At 36.4% G+C, this 16,986-nt stretch overlaps 1 protein-coding gene across 1 annotated transcript in view; it reads left to right on the top strand.

Moving 5' to 3' along the window:
- The window catches only part of LOC137923091 (probable multidrug resistance-associated protein lethal(2)03659), an 89,294-nt gene that overhangs the window by 55,711 nt on the left and 16,597 nt on the right, over positions 1–16,986 (top strand). The window contains exons 9-21 of the mRNA XM_068766227.1: positions 463–619; positions 1,347–1,709; positions 2,454–2,604; positions 4,828–4,989; positions 5,618–5,747; positions 7,785–7,894; positions 8,628–8,753; positions 9,789–9,920; positions 11,946–12,045; positions 13,148–13,298; positions 14,274–14,350; positions 15,827–15,992; positions 16,443–16,569. Of these exons, the coding sequence (XP_068622328.1) occupies positions 463–619; positions 1,347–1,709; positions 2,454–2,604; positions 4,828–4,989; positions 5,618–5,747; positions 7,785–7,894; positions 8,628–8,753; positions 9,789–9,920; positions 11,946–12,045; positions 13,148–13,298; positions 14,274–14,350; positions 15,827–15,992; positions 16,443–16,569 (1,952 nt within the window). The remainder of the gene's footprint in view (positions 1–462; positions 620–1,346; positions 1,710–2,453; positions 2,605–4,827; positions 4,990–5,617; positions 5,748–7,784; positions 7,895–8,627; positions 8,754–9,788; positions 9,921–11,945; positions 12,046–13,147; positions 13,299–14,273; positions 14,351–15,826; positions 15,993–16,442; positions 16,570–16,986) is intronic.

Genomic DNA, 16,986 nt, shown 5'->3' with positions numbered 1-16,986 from the left:
TGGATGATAAACTGTGCTCCTTCTTTTACAAGAGTTACATGATATTTAATGGAATCAGGCTTTACTTTGCGGAAGTCCATCTTAAGTAAGAAAAGGACCAATATTTAGCCACTTCCTTCACAGGACCAATATTCAGCCCGCTGATAAATGCGTATGCGGCAAACAATGCGAATCACACAACCGCCACCGCCAAATTACTCAACACGTGTTTCACACCACCACGGGGCATCTTCAGGAGTTATGTTACACCGATTAGTGCCAAACACAGAGTGAGCTCAGTCCGTTGCCGCTTGTTATTTATATAGTATTTAAGTAAAATATTTGTGTAGTAGTGGGGGAGGAGGTGGCATATAAAACGACTACCACTGCATGTGCGGAAGTGGCTAAATATTGGTCCTTTTCTTATTTAAGAGTTATATGAGCCTGCAGTAATAAAATTCGGTATTCTGATGTCTTTGGCAGGGTATCTTGGCAAGATCTCCAGCAAGCTGCGAAGGCAGACGGCTGTGCGAACAGACCATCGAATTCGGCTGATGAACGAGGTCATCCAAAGTATAGAAGCGATCAAGATGTACGCGTGGGAGAATGCCTTCGTCAGGATCATTGGTCAGGCAAGGAAGTACGTATCATTGATACTATAATGTACATATGAAAAATTGTTGAATTTTATTTAAAAGCAAGCGTTCCGAGCAGACCACTGCTGCTGTCTACCAAGACAGCCTTACTGCTTTTATTGTTAAAATAATAGATTTAAAAGTATAACAGTTGGACGTGGCCTTGATCCAGACTCTTTCAAGTATATACCATGAAGCTGAAACCTGCAACCAAATGGAAGTTCCGTTCTGGCGCCCCTGATGAATGCTGAAGGGGTGTTATCCACGACAGCAAAAGCTAAGATCCCCTCTAGGGGGTCTTTAAGCCTAATCAACCCATGGAGCATCAGACGAAACCTTGTAAGAGCTCGGAGGACTTGGATCTCTATGAAATAGAACTGTGTATGTGCCTGAGATGCGGTTACCCTGAGGGCTTTTGAGTTTCGCTACTTTAAAAGAGGTGTTAAGTTAGGTCTTAAGTTAGGTGCCCTAGCCAATCTGCTAAATTTGCAAATGCAATTTAAGCATAAGTGAGGATTCGGTGGAAAAAATGGCTCTAACAGAAAAAAAACCTAGAAGATTGCGGAGTAAAATAAAAAAGTATTTTACCCTCTTTAGAAATATGTCACATGCATTTATTTTTTGTACAAACCTTGTCTCGGCAGCTAATATTATATATATATATATATATATATATATATATATACATATATATATAAATATAATAATTATTTTCTTTCCTTTTGTCTACAGGAAAGAGATGAACGTAATCAAAAAGATGTCATGGCTCCGAGCCGTGATGATATCCTGCGTGAAGTTGAACACGAAGGTCGCCATCTTCCTCAGCATCATCTCCTTCCTCTCCTTCAAGAACGAGCTCACCGCTTCGAAGGTTTTCGTCATCTTCTCATACTACGACATCCTCAAGTATACCTTGGTTGATTTTCTTCCTCTCGCTATAACTTTTACCCTGGAAGCGTACGTCAGTGTGAAGAGAATGCAGGAGTTCCTTCTTCTGCCCGAAGTCGACAATCAGGACAACGTGAACTTGATAAATATAGAAGAGAGTAAGAATGTAACACAGAGTAATGGAATTTTCGAGAAGATTGGAAATGGGTAAGTTATTTTTATATACGATAAGTAGAAGTAACGGTTGGCATGTAAAAGCGTGTAGACTATATGGTGGGGGCCTTAAAGATCTGGAGTGGAAATCATGGAACAGCAGAGTAGGATGTCCAACAAGGTGGACATATCATATTTAGCCTATTCCTAATTTGTTGATTACACTGTCCCGAAATTTTCGAACTGTTCGGTTATACTAATGGTGATAGTACACCTGTCCGAAGATCTTGCCTCCACCGTCTGAGAGCAGTACTCAAGGTGAGTGTCCGTATGCGAATGCACTACCCGACTCTCCAAGCAAGAGATGGAGTTGTAAGGTTCTCATTTCCTTAACGATTCAATCCTGGCCTTGGACGCCAGGTAAGCTGGTTACCCTATTATCACGATATGGTACTGGAACTGTTGGTACATTGAATTCCCGATTACCACCCTGAGATCTAGCCTAAACTACACCCGGTTGCGGTGGGTATTATCTAGCACATAACTCTTGTTGATCAGGCGAGCTACCGCCATCTGTTGCTCAGGTGGACAGATACGGTTGAGGTCTTAAGAAGATGCTAGATGGAGACTTCTTCGTATCTATCCTATTAAAAATGTATAGAAAAAGCCTAGTCTAGTATTTAGATTTTGATTGGATAAGTTTTTTTTTTTCTCTTCATAATTCGAATACTTTTTACGTTTTTAATTTAACTGATTTTAATGTAATGTATATATATATATATATTATTACGTTTTCAGCCAGCAAGCTTATATAAAATCGGAATCGAATCTTGAACGACTCAAGCCGGCCGTTCTTATCAGCTTCAAGGACTACACCGCTTATTGGCGGAACGTGGAAGATGAAGCTGCAGATGGAAAAGTAGCAGCGTTATCCAATATTAATCTATCTGTAAGTATCCTTAATTAAAATGTATATATATTTAAATGGCATTCGTCGTCGGCATTTCAACCCATAGACGCAGCATGGAGGTGGACACGGTTTTGGTCCAGCTCTTCATGGGCTCGGGGGATTCTCTGAGTACCTCCATAGGTTTAAGCTCAAGGAGGATCCCTCGTGCTTCTGTGAACCGGGCGTGGACCAGACCGTAATCCACCTGGTAGCAGAATGCCCCGCATTTGGAGGGTTGTGGCCAATACTGTAATCAAGAGAAACAAAGTATAATATTTAATGAAATCAGGCGTTACCTTGCGGAAGTCCATCCTAAGTAAAAAAAGGATCAATATTTAGCCACATAGTCGCACTCTGTGTTTGGCACTAATCGGTGTAACATAACTCCTGAAGATGCCCCGTGGAGGGGTGAAACACGTGTTGAGTGAATTAACGGTGGCAGTTGTGTAATTCGCATTGTTTGCCGCATTCGGATTTATCAGCGGGCTGGCGGGCGGAGCACTTTGTTGCACGACTACCACTGCATGCGCGAAAGTGGCTAAATATTTTTCCTTTTCTTGTTAAACAAAGTATAAGCAGGTAACCAAATGTAATTTAAAAATTTAAGATAAATTAAAATGAAACGGAACAAAAACCTTACTAGATTTATTTTAAATGCAACAAATTAAAACTGTGATATCAAACCAGTGATAAATTGTAATAAAATAAACTAAACTGATTGATTGAGAATGAATGAATGGAACGGAATGGAAGATAAAGATAGATTGAACTGTAGAATGAAAGAAAGGAGAGAAAGATAATGTAAAGTATGGAAGAAGAGAATAGAAATAAAAAAACGTTAAAAAATTAATAAATAAAAAAAATTCCTGTTTCAACATAAATAAGGGTGGAACGAGAGGAGAAAATAGACGCCTACTGAAAGGCACAGGTCTCTCCCAAAGATATCTGTGGTGGGGATATATCATAATCACCACGCTTAGCAGGCGATTTGGTGATCAGTGTGGTATTATGGTATATAGAGGTCGCTGCTGTCAATACTCTAGAAACTTGTTTGAAAGCAGTGGCAATTAATTAAATGTTTTCAAACAGATACCGAATGTTATCATTGAATGATCGACGTTCTCTAATGGACGCCACTACACTTAAAAATATTTGTGATAGCCATGTTTTTTTTTATGACCCCCGCTATTGGGGGCCTCTCGTACCCCTATTTGTAGAGGGATAGGGACTTTATCAGCATTTAATTTTTTTACATTATCTTTTATTTTTTCTTTTTTCTTTCATTCTTCACATTCTCTTTCGGTCCGTTTTCTATCTTTCATGCTACATTTCTACTTTCTTACTCTTGTGCTAGCCATGTTAATTATTCGGAACTGTCCGAGGTAAATTTTCGAATTCCTGCAGCAAGAACGCGTTCTAGATATCTCTTCTTTTTATCAACGGCTAAGACAAATATCGGTAAACGTGCACCCTTATACAGAATGTGTGACCTCCACAATTTATATATTAGTGATATTGATATATTCTCGTGCTCTCTCGTATCTTTTAAAAGACAATTTCGTTAGAAATTATTGAGTACACACAATGCAATTTAAACCATAATATAAATATATAAACCATAATCTTTGATTCCTGTTTAGTAATATTTTTATTTGTTTTATCATTGTTCGACTATAAATCATTAAATGTTCTTAGTTAGATATTTATAATGTAACAATTGTAACTAATTTTATATTTCTAAGTTTGTAATTATTTACTGCCCTTGGTATTGTTTATCTCCAATAAAGTAAATAAAAAAGTCTATAATGAATAATCCTATATATAAATTTATGATTATATCCTTATATAGGATGATGTTATCCTATATAGGGATAGTATCCTCACCTACGATCGCAGTACTATAGCACTACTCTGATAGATCTTTTGTCTCTTTCATGTCGACCTTTGCATTGTTTAGTGAAATCATTAAAAAGGTATATACAGTATGTTTAATGTTGTACTATTTATTAGGGTCTTTTCGTTTTATTAATTTTAATCAAATTTGATTTTAGGTCTTATGTTTTCCACTTTTGATTATTTTTATTGATATCAAATATATACTATGAGAAGAATGTTGAAAGAATCTATATCTATAGAAACATGAATCAAACAGAATTCATGTAACGTTTTTCAACTTCAAATTACAAGTTTTATTTATTGTAATTACTAATGTAATATTTACAGATAAAGCCTGAGACTTTGACAACTGTGGTTGGGGTGGTGGGTTCCGGGAAATCGACGTTGTTGCAGGCCGCGTTACGTGAGCTGGAGCCCAGCAGTGGGACCCTTGACGTGCGCTGTACCATCGCCTACGCCGCTCAAGATCCATGGCTATTTGATGCATCTGTACGTTCTTATGTACATTAAACCTTATATTTCTATCTACATATACAAAGTCTGAAACCATTTTTTTAAATTGTAAAACTACCCTCTCCTTATGTCTCTCATTTCAAAGGTTTTCTGGTAGAGATCTTCTCGAGCGATAAAACCGCCTCTTGTACCTCTATATTTATTGTTTCTTTATTTAGTCATTAGCTATGTTATTCTGATACATTTCCTTTTCGTTTTTTTATATAAAGTTTTGGTGTACATTTAAGTGTAAATGATATATAAAATTGTATATGAAAACATATTTATTATCAATATCATATCTTATATACACGATTTAGATAAATTTTTAGTTATATTTTTTGTGCCTTGAAATAGAAAGCGTATAGATTTGTGACATTTTTGTGTATGTTTAACTTCGTCTTTTTAGCCGATAGACGCCCACTGTTGGGCATTGGCCGCTCCTGAACATCGGCACGATGACGGGTCTTGCCCTGTCTACATCCAGCGACTTTCCCTGACCTGCTCGTGGTTGCGAATCTAGAACCTTCTGGCTCCAACGGCTACAGTTCCACGACCGATGATGAGACAATATTCTTGCTGAACAGTTAAAATACCAAATTTGATCTGTGTCCTTGATTTTAAGGTTCGACAGAATATCCTGTTTGGCCAGGAGATGGACCTGCGCCGGTACAAGCAGGTGATCAAGTGTTGCCAGTTGAAGAGCGATCTTGACATTCTGCCGCACGGTGACAAGACTGTAGTCGGAGAGAGAGGTGAGATGGAACTATTTTTAATACAACTGTCATTATAGCTACCATTACCACGCTAGTTAAAAAGTTCATCCTTAATTACCGTTTTTTTATTTTATTGTTCAGTTATGTTTATTGATATAACAGCCTTATTTGATAGAAACTAGATTTAAATTCATTTCCCCTATATTTGAATTTTAAAATTCAGTGTAAACATTCACGGTACCTGTGTCGTATGACCAAAAATGTAGACATATTTAAGTGTGAAGGCTCTAGATCTAGATCAGTGATTCCCAAAGTGGTCTAAATCGACCCCTAGGGGTCTATGACAACCTGCAAGGGTGCTACGTCAGAGAAAAAGTTTGGGGGTCCATGAAATGAAAATGAGGGTCCACGGTAGTGGATCTCAACACATACACTAATAGTACCTGTTTACTTACATCATACTATCTTATAATATCAAAACATTTACATTACATTATTATATATGTTTATAAATTTGTGTAAGTTGTAGGATGTTGGTATTCGCTTTGTGGTCGCAATACATTTTGAACTTGTAAAATCCTGAGAATCGCAGTCTCAGAGCTTCGCTACCTTGCACTGACTTGTTCAATTCGTCACTCTGTAAATACGAATGTGGGACAAAGACGTTTATTCGTTTCCTGAAATTTACAGGAAATGAATATCAGATAAGTAGGGGATCTACCCAACAAGGAAAAACATGGCAAGGGGTCTACGATACAAAAAAGTTTGGGGAACTCTGAGATGCATGTCACTTTTTACCGATCCCAAAAGGAAATCCGTGGAGGAAGTGTATGTCCAGAACTGGACGACCTATGGCCCAAAATAACTATTAAAATACTGTAAATCTTTTTGCAGTGGCTAAGAATGTAAATCATCGATAAAGTACGGTTACCCTACAGATTAATCTTTTATACAGTTTATTATAAGATCTGTGGACGCCATGTTTTTTTATAAATAACAATGGAATTCATCAACCCATACCTGCGGAGGGGGGGGGGTTTCTAATGATCCTCGTTTTTCGTCCCTTTTTCGTTCACAAATATCTTTAGTTATAGCTAATGTATTAATTTATTTACAAATTGTAGACAACGGAGTTTTACAATTGGCAACACTGCGACGAGCCATAGAAGTGCTGACTCAGGATTTTCGGCCGAGTGTTAAACAAAGCGCTGTTTTGATAAGCAGCTGCGGTTCTACGGCAGTTTTATGTTATTTATGATTGTAATTACAATGAATTTTGGTTTGGGTTTTAAATTATGGTTACGGTTATGATTTATGGTTAGGGTTATGAAGTATGCTTAGCTTATTGAAGTTTTGTTATGATTTTGAATTACAGTTGGGGTTTTGAATTATGACAGAATTTTTAGATAATAATTAGAATTTTAAATTATTATTAGGGTTATGAATTATAATTAGGATTTTGAATAATGATGATGAGCATAATTATGATAAGGGTTTTAATCATGATTATGATTATGGTTAGGTTAATGAATGATTGTTAGAGTATTGAATTCTACTTAGGACTTAGAATTATGGTTAGCGTTTTAATGTATGCTTAGCTTATTGAAGTATAGTTAGGATTTTGAATTACAGCGAGAGTGTTGAATTATGACTAGAGTTTTGAATAATGATTAGAAATTTAAAGTAATATTAGGATTTTGGAATTATAATTAGAATTTTGCATTATGATTAGGATTTTGAATAATGATTACTGTAATTATGAGATGTTTTTTTTTTAATTATCTTTAAGATTTTTATTATGTACACGATTTTAAAAATTATGTATACGGTTATGAATTATGGTTAGAATTTTAAATTAAGGTTAGGGTTTTAGATCATAATTAGAGTTTAGCATTACAATTCATTCTTTTTTAAATTTCTTTACCCTGTAAAGAATTATGTTTTTCATTAAAGAGTATGGAAAAGAAAAGGGAACGAAAAAAGAAAGCAGAAAAATATAGATAAAAAGGGAAATCAGATGTCTAGCGTGCGTTTCTTTGGTAATCTTTGTGTGACAATTTATCTGCCTTGTTCCAGGTGCATCTTTATCTGGAGGGCAGCGTGCGCGAGTCTCCCTGGCGCGTTGTGTCTACCAATCAGCCGATGTCTACCTACTTGATGATCCTTTGGCAGCTGTTGATGCCAAGGTAAATTAACCAGCGGTTTGTTCCTTATGACATGCCAGAGATATCGTTGATGTTGGCGGAAGTATCGACTTTTCTCTCTTTCTCTCTCTCTCTTTATATATATATACTAGCTGATCCCGCAAACGTTGTTTTGCAAAAAAAATATTTTTAATTTTCAATTTAAAAATAAGGGTTGATCGTTGAGGGGTGAAAATTTAGGGTTGTATGTATTTTTGTATGTTGTATCATAAAAAAATAAAAACAAAAAATTTCGTAAAAAAAAAAATAAAAAAAAATTTTAAGGGTGAACAACCCTTATCACTTAGGGGTATGAAAAATGGATAGTAGCCGATTCTCAGACCTACTGAATACGCATATAAAATTTGGTAAAAATCGGTCAAGCCGTTTCAGAGGAATTCAAGTTCGAACACCGTGACACGAGAATTTTTTATATTAGATATATATATATATATATTATTCCAATCTATCTCTTTCACATGATAAATTACAATTACCTGTCTCTTTCATTCTTTGAAACAACGATTGAAACAGAACTATCTTTAATGTTCCACGTACACATTTAATAAAGTTTCATACAAATAAAACCGCTACTTCAACCCTTCAAAGAATCTTTGGATAACTTAGTGATTGACGCTTACTAGAATCATCTGTCTCTTTCACTTTTTATAAGTGTGGTTGAAAGAGTGCTATATATCGATGTATATAGAAGGTTTCATACATTGTGTTTTTTCAGGTAGCTCAGGCTATATACGAGGAATGCGTCCGAGGTTTTCTACGGGATAAGACTACGGTGTTGGTGACGCATCACGTCCAGTACGCGCGTCACGCGGACAACGTGTGCGTCATGCGCGGGGGACGGGTGAGTTCTCTTATCTTCTAGAAGTCTCTTCGATGTGACGCAGAGGTACAGTCAGAGAGACAATTGTTTTGATATCCACCACAGTTACATGTCATCATTATTTAGTCGTAAGACGTCCAATACTGGACATAGGCTTCCCACATAGATTTAAAAAAAAATCGATTGAAAGAGGCCTATATTAATCAGCTGTGTATATATATATATATATATATATATATATATTAAATGAAATACAATGATATAAAAGAAAAAAAATTGTTAAACTGAGAGTTGATATTTTATATGGATATATTTATAATTAAATATATACATATATCTATATATTACAGTTATTTCTATTAGTCTATTGGATTTAAGAATATCGGACTCATCTTTGTCATTCAGGTTACCACGCCTTTTGCGCAATTAAATCGTAGTAATTTAGAAAGCTGTATCCATATACAACAGTCGGAATAGGCCCGTTAAAAGTTACTAGATATACAACAAGTATTTAATATTGGTATGTAGTAAAAAGCGATTATTTTCATATAAGAAACAGACGCACAAATTTTATTTATTTGCATAGATTATATAATAAGCAGAAGAATAAAATATTGAAGAGTTTCTTGTCTAAAGTGGCAGTTACTAATGCGACCGATGGCCAGTTGAGCCGAAAGGTTCTCGAGTGGCGACCATGAGCCGGTAGACGTGGCGTAAGTGGGCCCACTACTGGTTGGACCATAACATGGTTACGGTCTCTGGATGTGGGCTGCACAGGACTGGTCATCGTGGTAATCTTTTGAAGAGGCCCATGCCATGTAAGCTTCGATCGAGTGAAAAGGAAGCATATATATATATATATATATATATATATGAAACATTAACGCTACTCCACTGCTGTGGGAAGTCCACCCACAAGGTCTTTCCACCTTTGTTGCATGGGAGAGGCTTTTGTCCAACAGTGGACTTTAAATGGACTGTACACTTTACTTGGTAGGATTGAAAAGCAATGATGAATTTAACTTGTGCTTTATGTAATCTTTTAATATATTATAGATAGTCGCACAAGGAACCTACCAAGAACTGAAGACTGGAGTGCCAGACTTCGAGAACCTGATAGAAATTGGAGAAAAAGTCGAAGAAGAGAAACAGAAGCAGAAGACCGTCTATGAGAAGCACGACAGCATTGTAAGCATTTTTATATTTATTAAAGTACTAACAAAAAACTTCAATGAAAAGTTATTTATCTGTCCGTGTACCACAGATAAAACAAGATAATGTATGTGAAGTGTGTTCACTTGGATGTCTTTTTTAGAATACAGTTTAATATTACTATATAAAACAAATAACATAAACTATTTTTTATTATCTGGTATCCCCGCTAATAATATGAATGTAATAGTTCATCTATTCGCCGCTAGATGGCGCAAATATAAATCAAGTCAACTGTAGATGGCGCTGGTGGTAAGACAGTATATTGACCAACTATTTCTTTACAAAAATAAACACCGCAGGACTTGCCTTATGTTACACGAGATTTTTTGTTACATCATACATAGCTTTTTTCGGTTTTGATTGACATCAAATATTTGATAGATATGGTCAGATGTGTCAAATTATTCTACGGTTTATAATTTATTGCGCAATTATTCCATAATTAAAAATAATGACATGATCACCGTTACTCGGCGGTGGTCACCGTTAGGGCTTACCCACCATCCAGTAGTAACCTTATAATAAATCTCAGATCCTAAAAAAATATATTAAGGCTTAAATATTATAGGTTTGCACAGCTGCTACAAAAATCGAGCATCAGACGGATGTAAAAAATGTTAGTTTATCTATAAGTTTCTTGTTTATGTAACTAGATATGGATAATCGGATACATTTTCCTGAAGTTTCAGTTCAGAACTCTACGCTCACAATAAGCAAACATATTTAATTTTGTAGTATATCATTTATTATCAAGTGACAGCCCTAACGTCGGTTCCCTAGTAGGGGATCTGGTCCCTGATCACTCCATGGGGCGTTCACCGAAGTGATCTAACAACTATGTAGATCTTAGGCTAGGTGCACTCTGTTGCCTGCCACTTTAAACCTGCGAAATCTTCAAATGCCATTTCGGCAGCAATGACAGTCTGGTCCAAAAAAAACTTTTTGAAACTAATTTAAACATCAATTATTTCTTGCTGTTGTCGTGTCTATTTTAAATAAAGTATAGAAGCGGCTTCTAAGAAATACTAATACATAGTTTAAAATAAAGAACAATTTTCTGAGTCTACTTGGGCATGACCATTGTTGTCTCACTCATACAAGTGGGTATAGTTATCTCACTCGCTCTTTTAGCATTTTTTTTATACAAAAGTTCTTTCCGTACAAAAAACTTTAAGTAAATATGAATCAGATTATCCTATTTCTGTAAATAACTAATAGATAGTTGTAGATTTATTTGTAACAATATTTTTATTATTTAAGTGTAAAGGGTGTTCTTAGTATGATTAAAGTGTAAAACTTTATATATTATATCTCAATTATCCGTCTGTATTCTGGGATTTTTTCGGTTTAGAAGTGCTCTCTGTAATAAGCTAACACTTAAACTTTATATATATATATGAATCAGATTATCCTTTTTCTGGAGGTAATTGATATTATGTTTCTAAAGGGCGATATTAACAATCCTTCCTTCGCCATTCATTTTGTACGTTCATTTATATTTAGAGTTTTTTTTTTGATACAAAAGCTCTTTCTGCAACAGTCTAACACACACAAAAGTAAGTATCTTAGGATCACCACTTTTCTGTTTATAACTGATTGTATACTTCTAAAAATGTTTATTTTCATCGCGAGATTTTTCTATAAGAAAGCTCTTTCCATAATAATCCAACGTATAAACTTTTAGCAAATATAAACCAAATTATCCTCTTCTTGTACATACTATTTACGCTTCACGGAAAAGGAGTATTTTTTATATTAATTTAAAGTTAAGCATCTTATACGTTCCTTTGTATCTTGGGGTATTTTCTGTATAGAAGTGTTCTCTATAGTAAGCTAACCTTTAAAGTAAAAGTGAATTTGAATAGTTTTTTTTCCTATATCTGTTACATTTATAGATATATGTAGATTTGTTTGTATAAAATATTTTAGTAGAGATATAATGGTTTTGTTCCGAAACCCAAAGCGCCTTGATACCAATGGATTAGTCATGCTTCCCAGGACAACATCCACAAGCTGCGGTCACAGAGATCGATGTCGGAGGCGTCACAGCTGTCTTTCAACATGGACTTGGACAACAACATGGATCCGAAATACGAAGGTGAGTTTAACGTTAACCATCACCATCAGGTCAGCTATAGAACCTCCATTGCAGAATACAGGCCCTGCTCATTTAGTTCCATTAAGGCTTGATGGAAATGGCGCGCGTTCTGCGTCATCTTAAGACCTAAATAAGGTTGTTGATTATACCTTGCCGATCTGCAGTTCCAATCGAGTACGTTAAGGTTCTATTGGACATCTCTTAAGCGTGCTATGTGGTCTGCCCACTGCTACTTCAAGTTCCAATTCACTGGACTATACCCGTCACTTTTTTTCACTTACAGGAATACAATTTCATTGTGAGAGTGCAACTATTTACCACAGATTTGTCACTAGATATAAATATTATTCTATATATATGGTTTAGGAAGATAGGAGGATCTATTTACGTCAAGTTTGTCTGGTTTTAGGACGTAATACAGAATCCACAATTTAAGAACTTGAGAAATCAACTTGTCAATTTAACGAGAGAAATGAGAGCTTCGATTTAAGCTATTGTATCCTCTTTGACGCACTGGAGATGAAACAAGACAATCTCTGTTCTTATCATTTCTTACTCATGTGATCTATCTTTATTCTCCAGCAGGCTGTTGCCAGTAATATCAAAAGTTTTACTTTCAGTTTCTTGTTAGAAATGGCTCCAGAAATTTTCCGTTCTTATCATCTCCTACTCATGAGATCTCTATTCCCTAGCAGAAGATATCTTCCGCAAGTTTCCTTCGAAAGATGTTACTCCTCTTCAAGAGTTTTACCTCGGTTTCTTACAATAGATTCCTCCAGCCGATCACTCTTCTTATAATCTCCTACTTGAGTGGTCTGTCTCTGTTCTCCCGCAGAAGTCGTCTGCCTCAAGTCTTTTACTATATCTGTTGCCAGTACTACTCAAGAGTTTTACCTTCAGTTTCCTAAAAAAATGCCTCTAGACAATCTCTCTTCTTATCACCTCCTACTCAAGAGGTCAGTCTCTATTCTTCCGCAGAAGATATCTGCTTTAGTTCTTCTGCTTCAGATTTCTGCCTTCAGAAACCTGCCTTAAATCTTATATCAAAGTTTTTGGGTTTGATGATGGGGAACCGTGAACTATCTATATATACTATTTCCAGGTGAGAGTCAGAACAAAGGGTCGGTGGATAACAGCGTGTACCTGTCTTACATTAAAAGCGGCGGGAGTGTTTGTTCCATGGCGCTACTCTTCGCTCTCTTTCTTCTGGCGCAAATCTTCTATTCTTCTACTGACGTGTGGTTGAAAGAATGGTGTGTAATTTTATCAGTTTATTAAGAGATTTTTTAAGATTTTTTATTACCAGTCAGATTAAAACTGTCTTGGCTTTGTGAGCTGGTTTCCGCAACCAAGCGACTTGATGTCGGGGAGGTGTCTCGGTGATCCAGAAGTTAAAAAAAGATTACTGAAACTTTTTATATTGGACACGACATTTAATGGAATCAGGCGTTACCTTGCGGAAGGAAGTCCATCCTAAGTAAGAAAAGGACCAATATTTAGCTACTTCCGCACATGTAGTGGTAGTCGTGCAACAAAGTGCACCGCCCGCCAGTCCGCTGATAAATGCGCATGCGGCAAACAATGCCAAACACAGAGACACTAATCGGTGTAACATAACTCCTGAAGATGCCCCGTGGAGGGTTGAAACACGTCTAGAGTGATTTAACGGTGGCAGTTGTGTTGTACAGCGTGATTTGTTATCGCTGTAAAATCTTTAAAATGGTGAACTAAGTTTGAAAGCTTTCAGGCCTCTTTTCAATATTTTTATTTAAAGTTCTCACTCTTATATTTGTTACACTATTTTTTTATTACAATATGACAAGCCAATAACTTGGAATTCTAAATCAGGAGAAAGGGATATTAAAAAATAATTAACTTTAATATGTAGTTGTCCGAATTTTGACGCGTTTTTTACAAGTCCATTACTAAACACCCTGTATATAATACTTCATCTGACAGTTGGTAATGGAATCTGTCTCACATTAGATTTATATTACAATTTAATCACAATATAAACTGTTCAGTGTTCCCTAGATTTAAATTTGACATTTGATTTTTTTTATATTTAGTTATAAATTTAAAATTATACGTAAACATTTGAAGTATAGTTGATATTATTAAAGTTTGTGTTATCAATGGAAGGGAATCTATGTGACGTCAAGAAAGTGACGACTCAAATGGTATTTATAAAGAAGATATAGTCTTCCAATTTAAATTTTTAATTTCAGGGTGAATATGGAAGAGAAGAACAGCGCGTATATTTCTTCGAGGGCTAACAGCACCAATACCACAGCACCACCACCAGGTAACGTTCATTTGTGTGCTATTAAATATATCAAGCGGCCAAAGACAAGGTTCCTTCTTGAGGGACCAGGTCGTTCCATGTTGCGCCTGTCCAGGCGATTTAACCCTTAAATTTAAGATTATTATAAGAAGAACACAGGAATTGGGTCGATTTTTTTAATCCGCGAAGAGTGAAAACGTAAGTGAAGGAAGCGAGAATATGGATTTACATTATGAGAATGAAAGAGAATATGAATACGAAAGGTGAGTGAGTGAAAGATAATATGATTAAAGACAAGAACGAAAATAGAAAAGACATGTGGAAAAAATAATTAAAGGAATATGTGTAGTCGCTTTCAAATAGGGAAGAATAAGTGATCCCCAAAAGGGGGTGGGGGGGAATGTAACCTAATGAGTTAAGTAAAGGGTGAAAAGGATTAAGAAATAATGGGAGAGACGAGAGATATCATTCACGTGAAAGAAATTACTTATATAGACGCTGTCCACCCACTATAGGGGATGAACGGGACGCCACAAAAACTGGATCTCTTGATAGAGACACATTACTAGTAATTTTTCAATAGTATTACCCAACACTCCTCAGTGCCTAAATATGGAACTTCTTCGACTAATGTGTGCTACCAGAGATGCCTTACGGAAGGTCATAGTCCCCCATCAGGCCATAGAAAGGCCTATGCAAAATTAAAAATAAAGAAATATTTATCTGAACGAAAATTTCTGAGTAAGAAAAAGACCAATATTTAGCCACTTCCTCACATCCGCACATACAGAGTGACTCTGTGCTTGACACTAATCGGTGTAACATAACTACAATCATATCGTGTTGAGTAATTTGGCGGTGGCGGTTGTGTGATTCGCATTGTTTGCCGCATACGCATTTATCAGCGGGCTGGCGGGCTTTGCACTTTCTTGCACGACTAAAACTGCATGTGCGAAAGTGGCTAAATATTGGTCCTTTCCTTACTTAGGATGGACTTCCGCAAGGTAACGCCTGATTCCATTAAATATTGAAAATTTCTGAAAAAATCCAGAGGATATGCAAGTTGATAAGGCAGTAGGAAGATCACATAGCGCGCAGAGCAGATGTTCTCTGGCGCTTCAAGGTGGAGACCAGTGCTAAGGGGCAGCAGCGGGTTCCGTAGGAGATCCAGCGGTTTCTCCAAAGGTAACGAAGACTAACACCGAGGAGGTTTTAGTGGGTAGGAATCCCAGAAAACATTGCCCTTCCCCCGAGGGCGTGTTACCTTATGTCAATTCACAGGATCCCTCCCCCCTACGATAGAAAAAAGGGTGAAGACCTGGAATGGAAACCATGAGCCAGGAAGTGCAGTAGGATGTCCAGAATGTAGACATAGCTTGTTATGATCGTTAGAGGACGTTGGATGCAAGATCCTTCCAACCAGTCCTATTGAAAATCTATATGGGAGGAAGCTCCAGAAATGCTGCGATATGTTAATATCTCAAAAAATGTTTTCAGAATTTCAAGACATTCCAGAAAATTATTTCCATCTAACACGAAATCAGTGCGTGTACATCTATGCCAGCCTCATCGGAATATGTATCGTCTTCACCCTGAACAAGCTGGTTGTGTTCTACAACACCTGCATCAAAGCCTCCATCACTCTCCACGATAATATGTTCAGGTGATATATAATTATTATCATTATCTTCCAGCGATCTATATAAAAATCAATGGTGTAATATAGTTAAAAAAACTTTTTCAAAATTAGTATTACTATATATTAAAATTTAAATATTGTTTACTATCTGTTGGTACAGATTTTGTACTGCTAGAAATCCAGCCTGTTGCATTACGATAGAAAAAATATTTTAATGTAACATATCTCAGAGTGATCGCTTTATACAGGATGATTTGATTGTGTAGAAGCTTTGTAGGTTTCTCTGACAAATGATCTATATATTCACCACTTTACAGTTTATATATCTATAACGAATCACCCTGTATAGATATATATAGTTGCATTTAAAGACGTTTTTAATTCCATGGAGTCTTTCTCTCAAACTTGACCTTATTTTTAGTATTGATCTAACATATAAAATAACAGCTGGTAAACATCGGAATATCTTTCCAGAGGAGTGACGAACGCGCCAATGTGGTTCTTCTACCACAACCCCTCTGGTCGCATCCTGAACCGGTTCTCCAAGGACATGGGTCAGGTGGACACCTTGCTGCCGGTGGCCTTGGTTGATTGTCTAGGGGTAAGCAATAGTACAAGTATTTTAATGAACTAGAACCAGGGTTCATATAGCTGTGGATTTGGACCCCTGAGGTACGAAATCGATTTATCAGGATACATCAGATGAAATTCTGCTCTTCGGAATCTTTTGTCTCTGTCACACTGTTGCGATTTCATCTCAGGGCTGCCACAATCAAGTCACACCATACCACAGTCATTTACCCCTTTGGGGCACGCTGGTATTAAAAATGTCCCACCTTTTTGATGCGTAATAACGCATGGTGGGACATTTCTGGACCCAACTGGATATATTGGAATAGTTGCGCGCTCATACATTTTTTTCTAAACTTTATTATTTAAAGTAATTGGCAACACCATTAGCAAATGTTAAAAATATACTCGATTGCGCTGGCAAGGTTTATCATCATATGACAAGTTC

The sequence above is a fragment of the Battus philenor genome, unplaced genomic scaffold, assembly GCF_028537555.1.
Source record: "Battus philenor isolate CCGP_79_NKW_IND1 unplaced genomic scaffold, ilBatPhil1.0.hap1 SCAF_20, whole genome shotgun sequence".
NCBI classification, from domain to species: Eukaryota; Metazoa; Arthropoda; class Insecta; order Lepidoptera; family Papilionidae; genus Battus; species Battus philenor.
The sequence above is the reverse complement of the archived record's forward strand: the minus strand, read 5'-3'. Positions and strand labels throughout refer to the sequence as shown.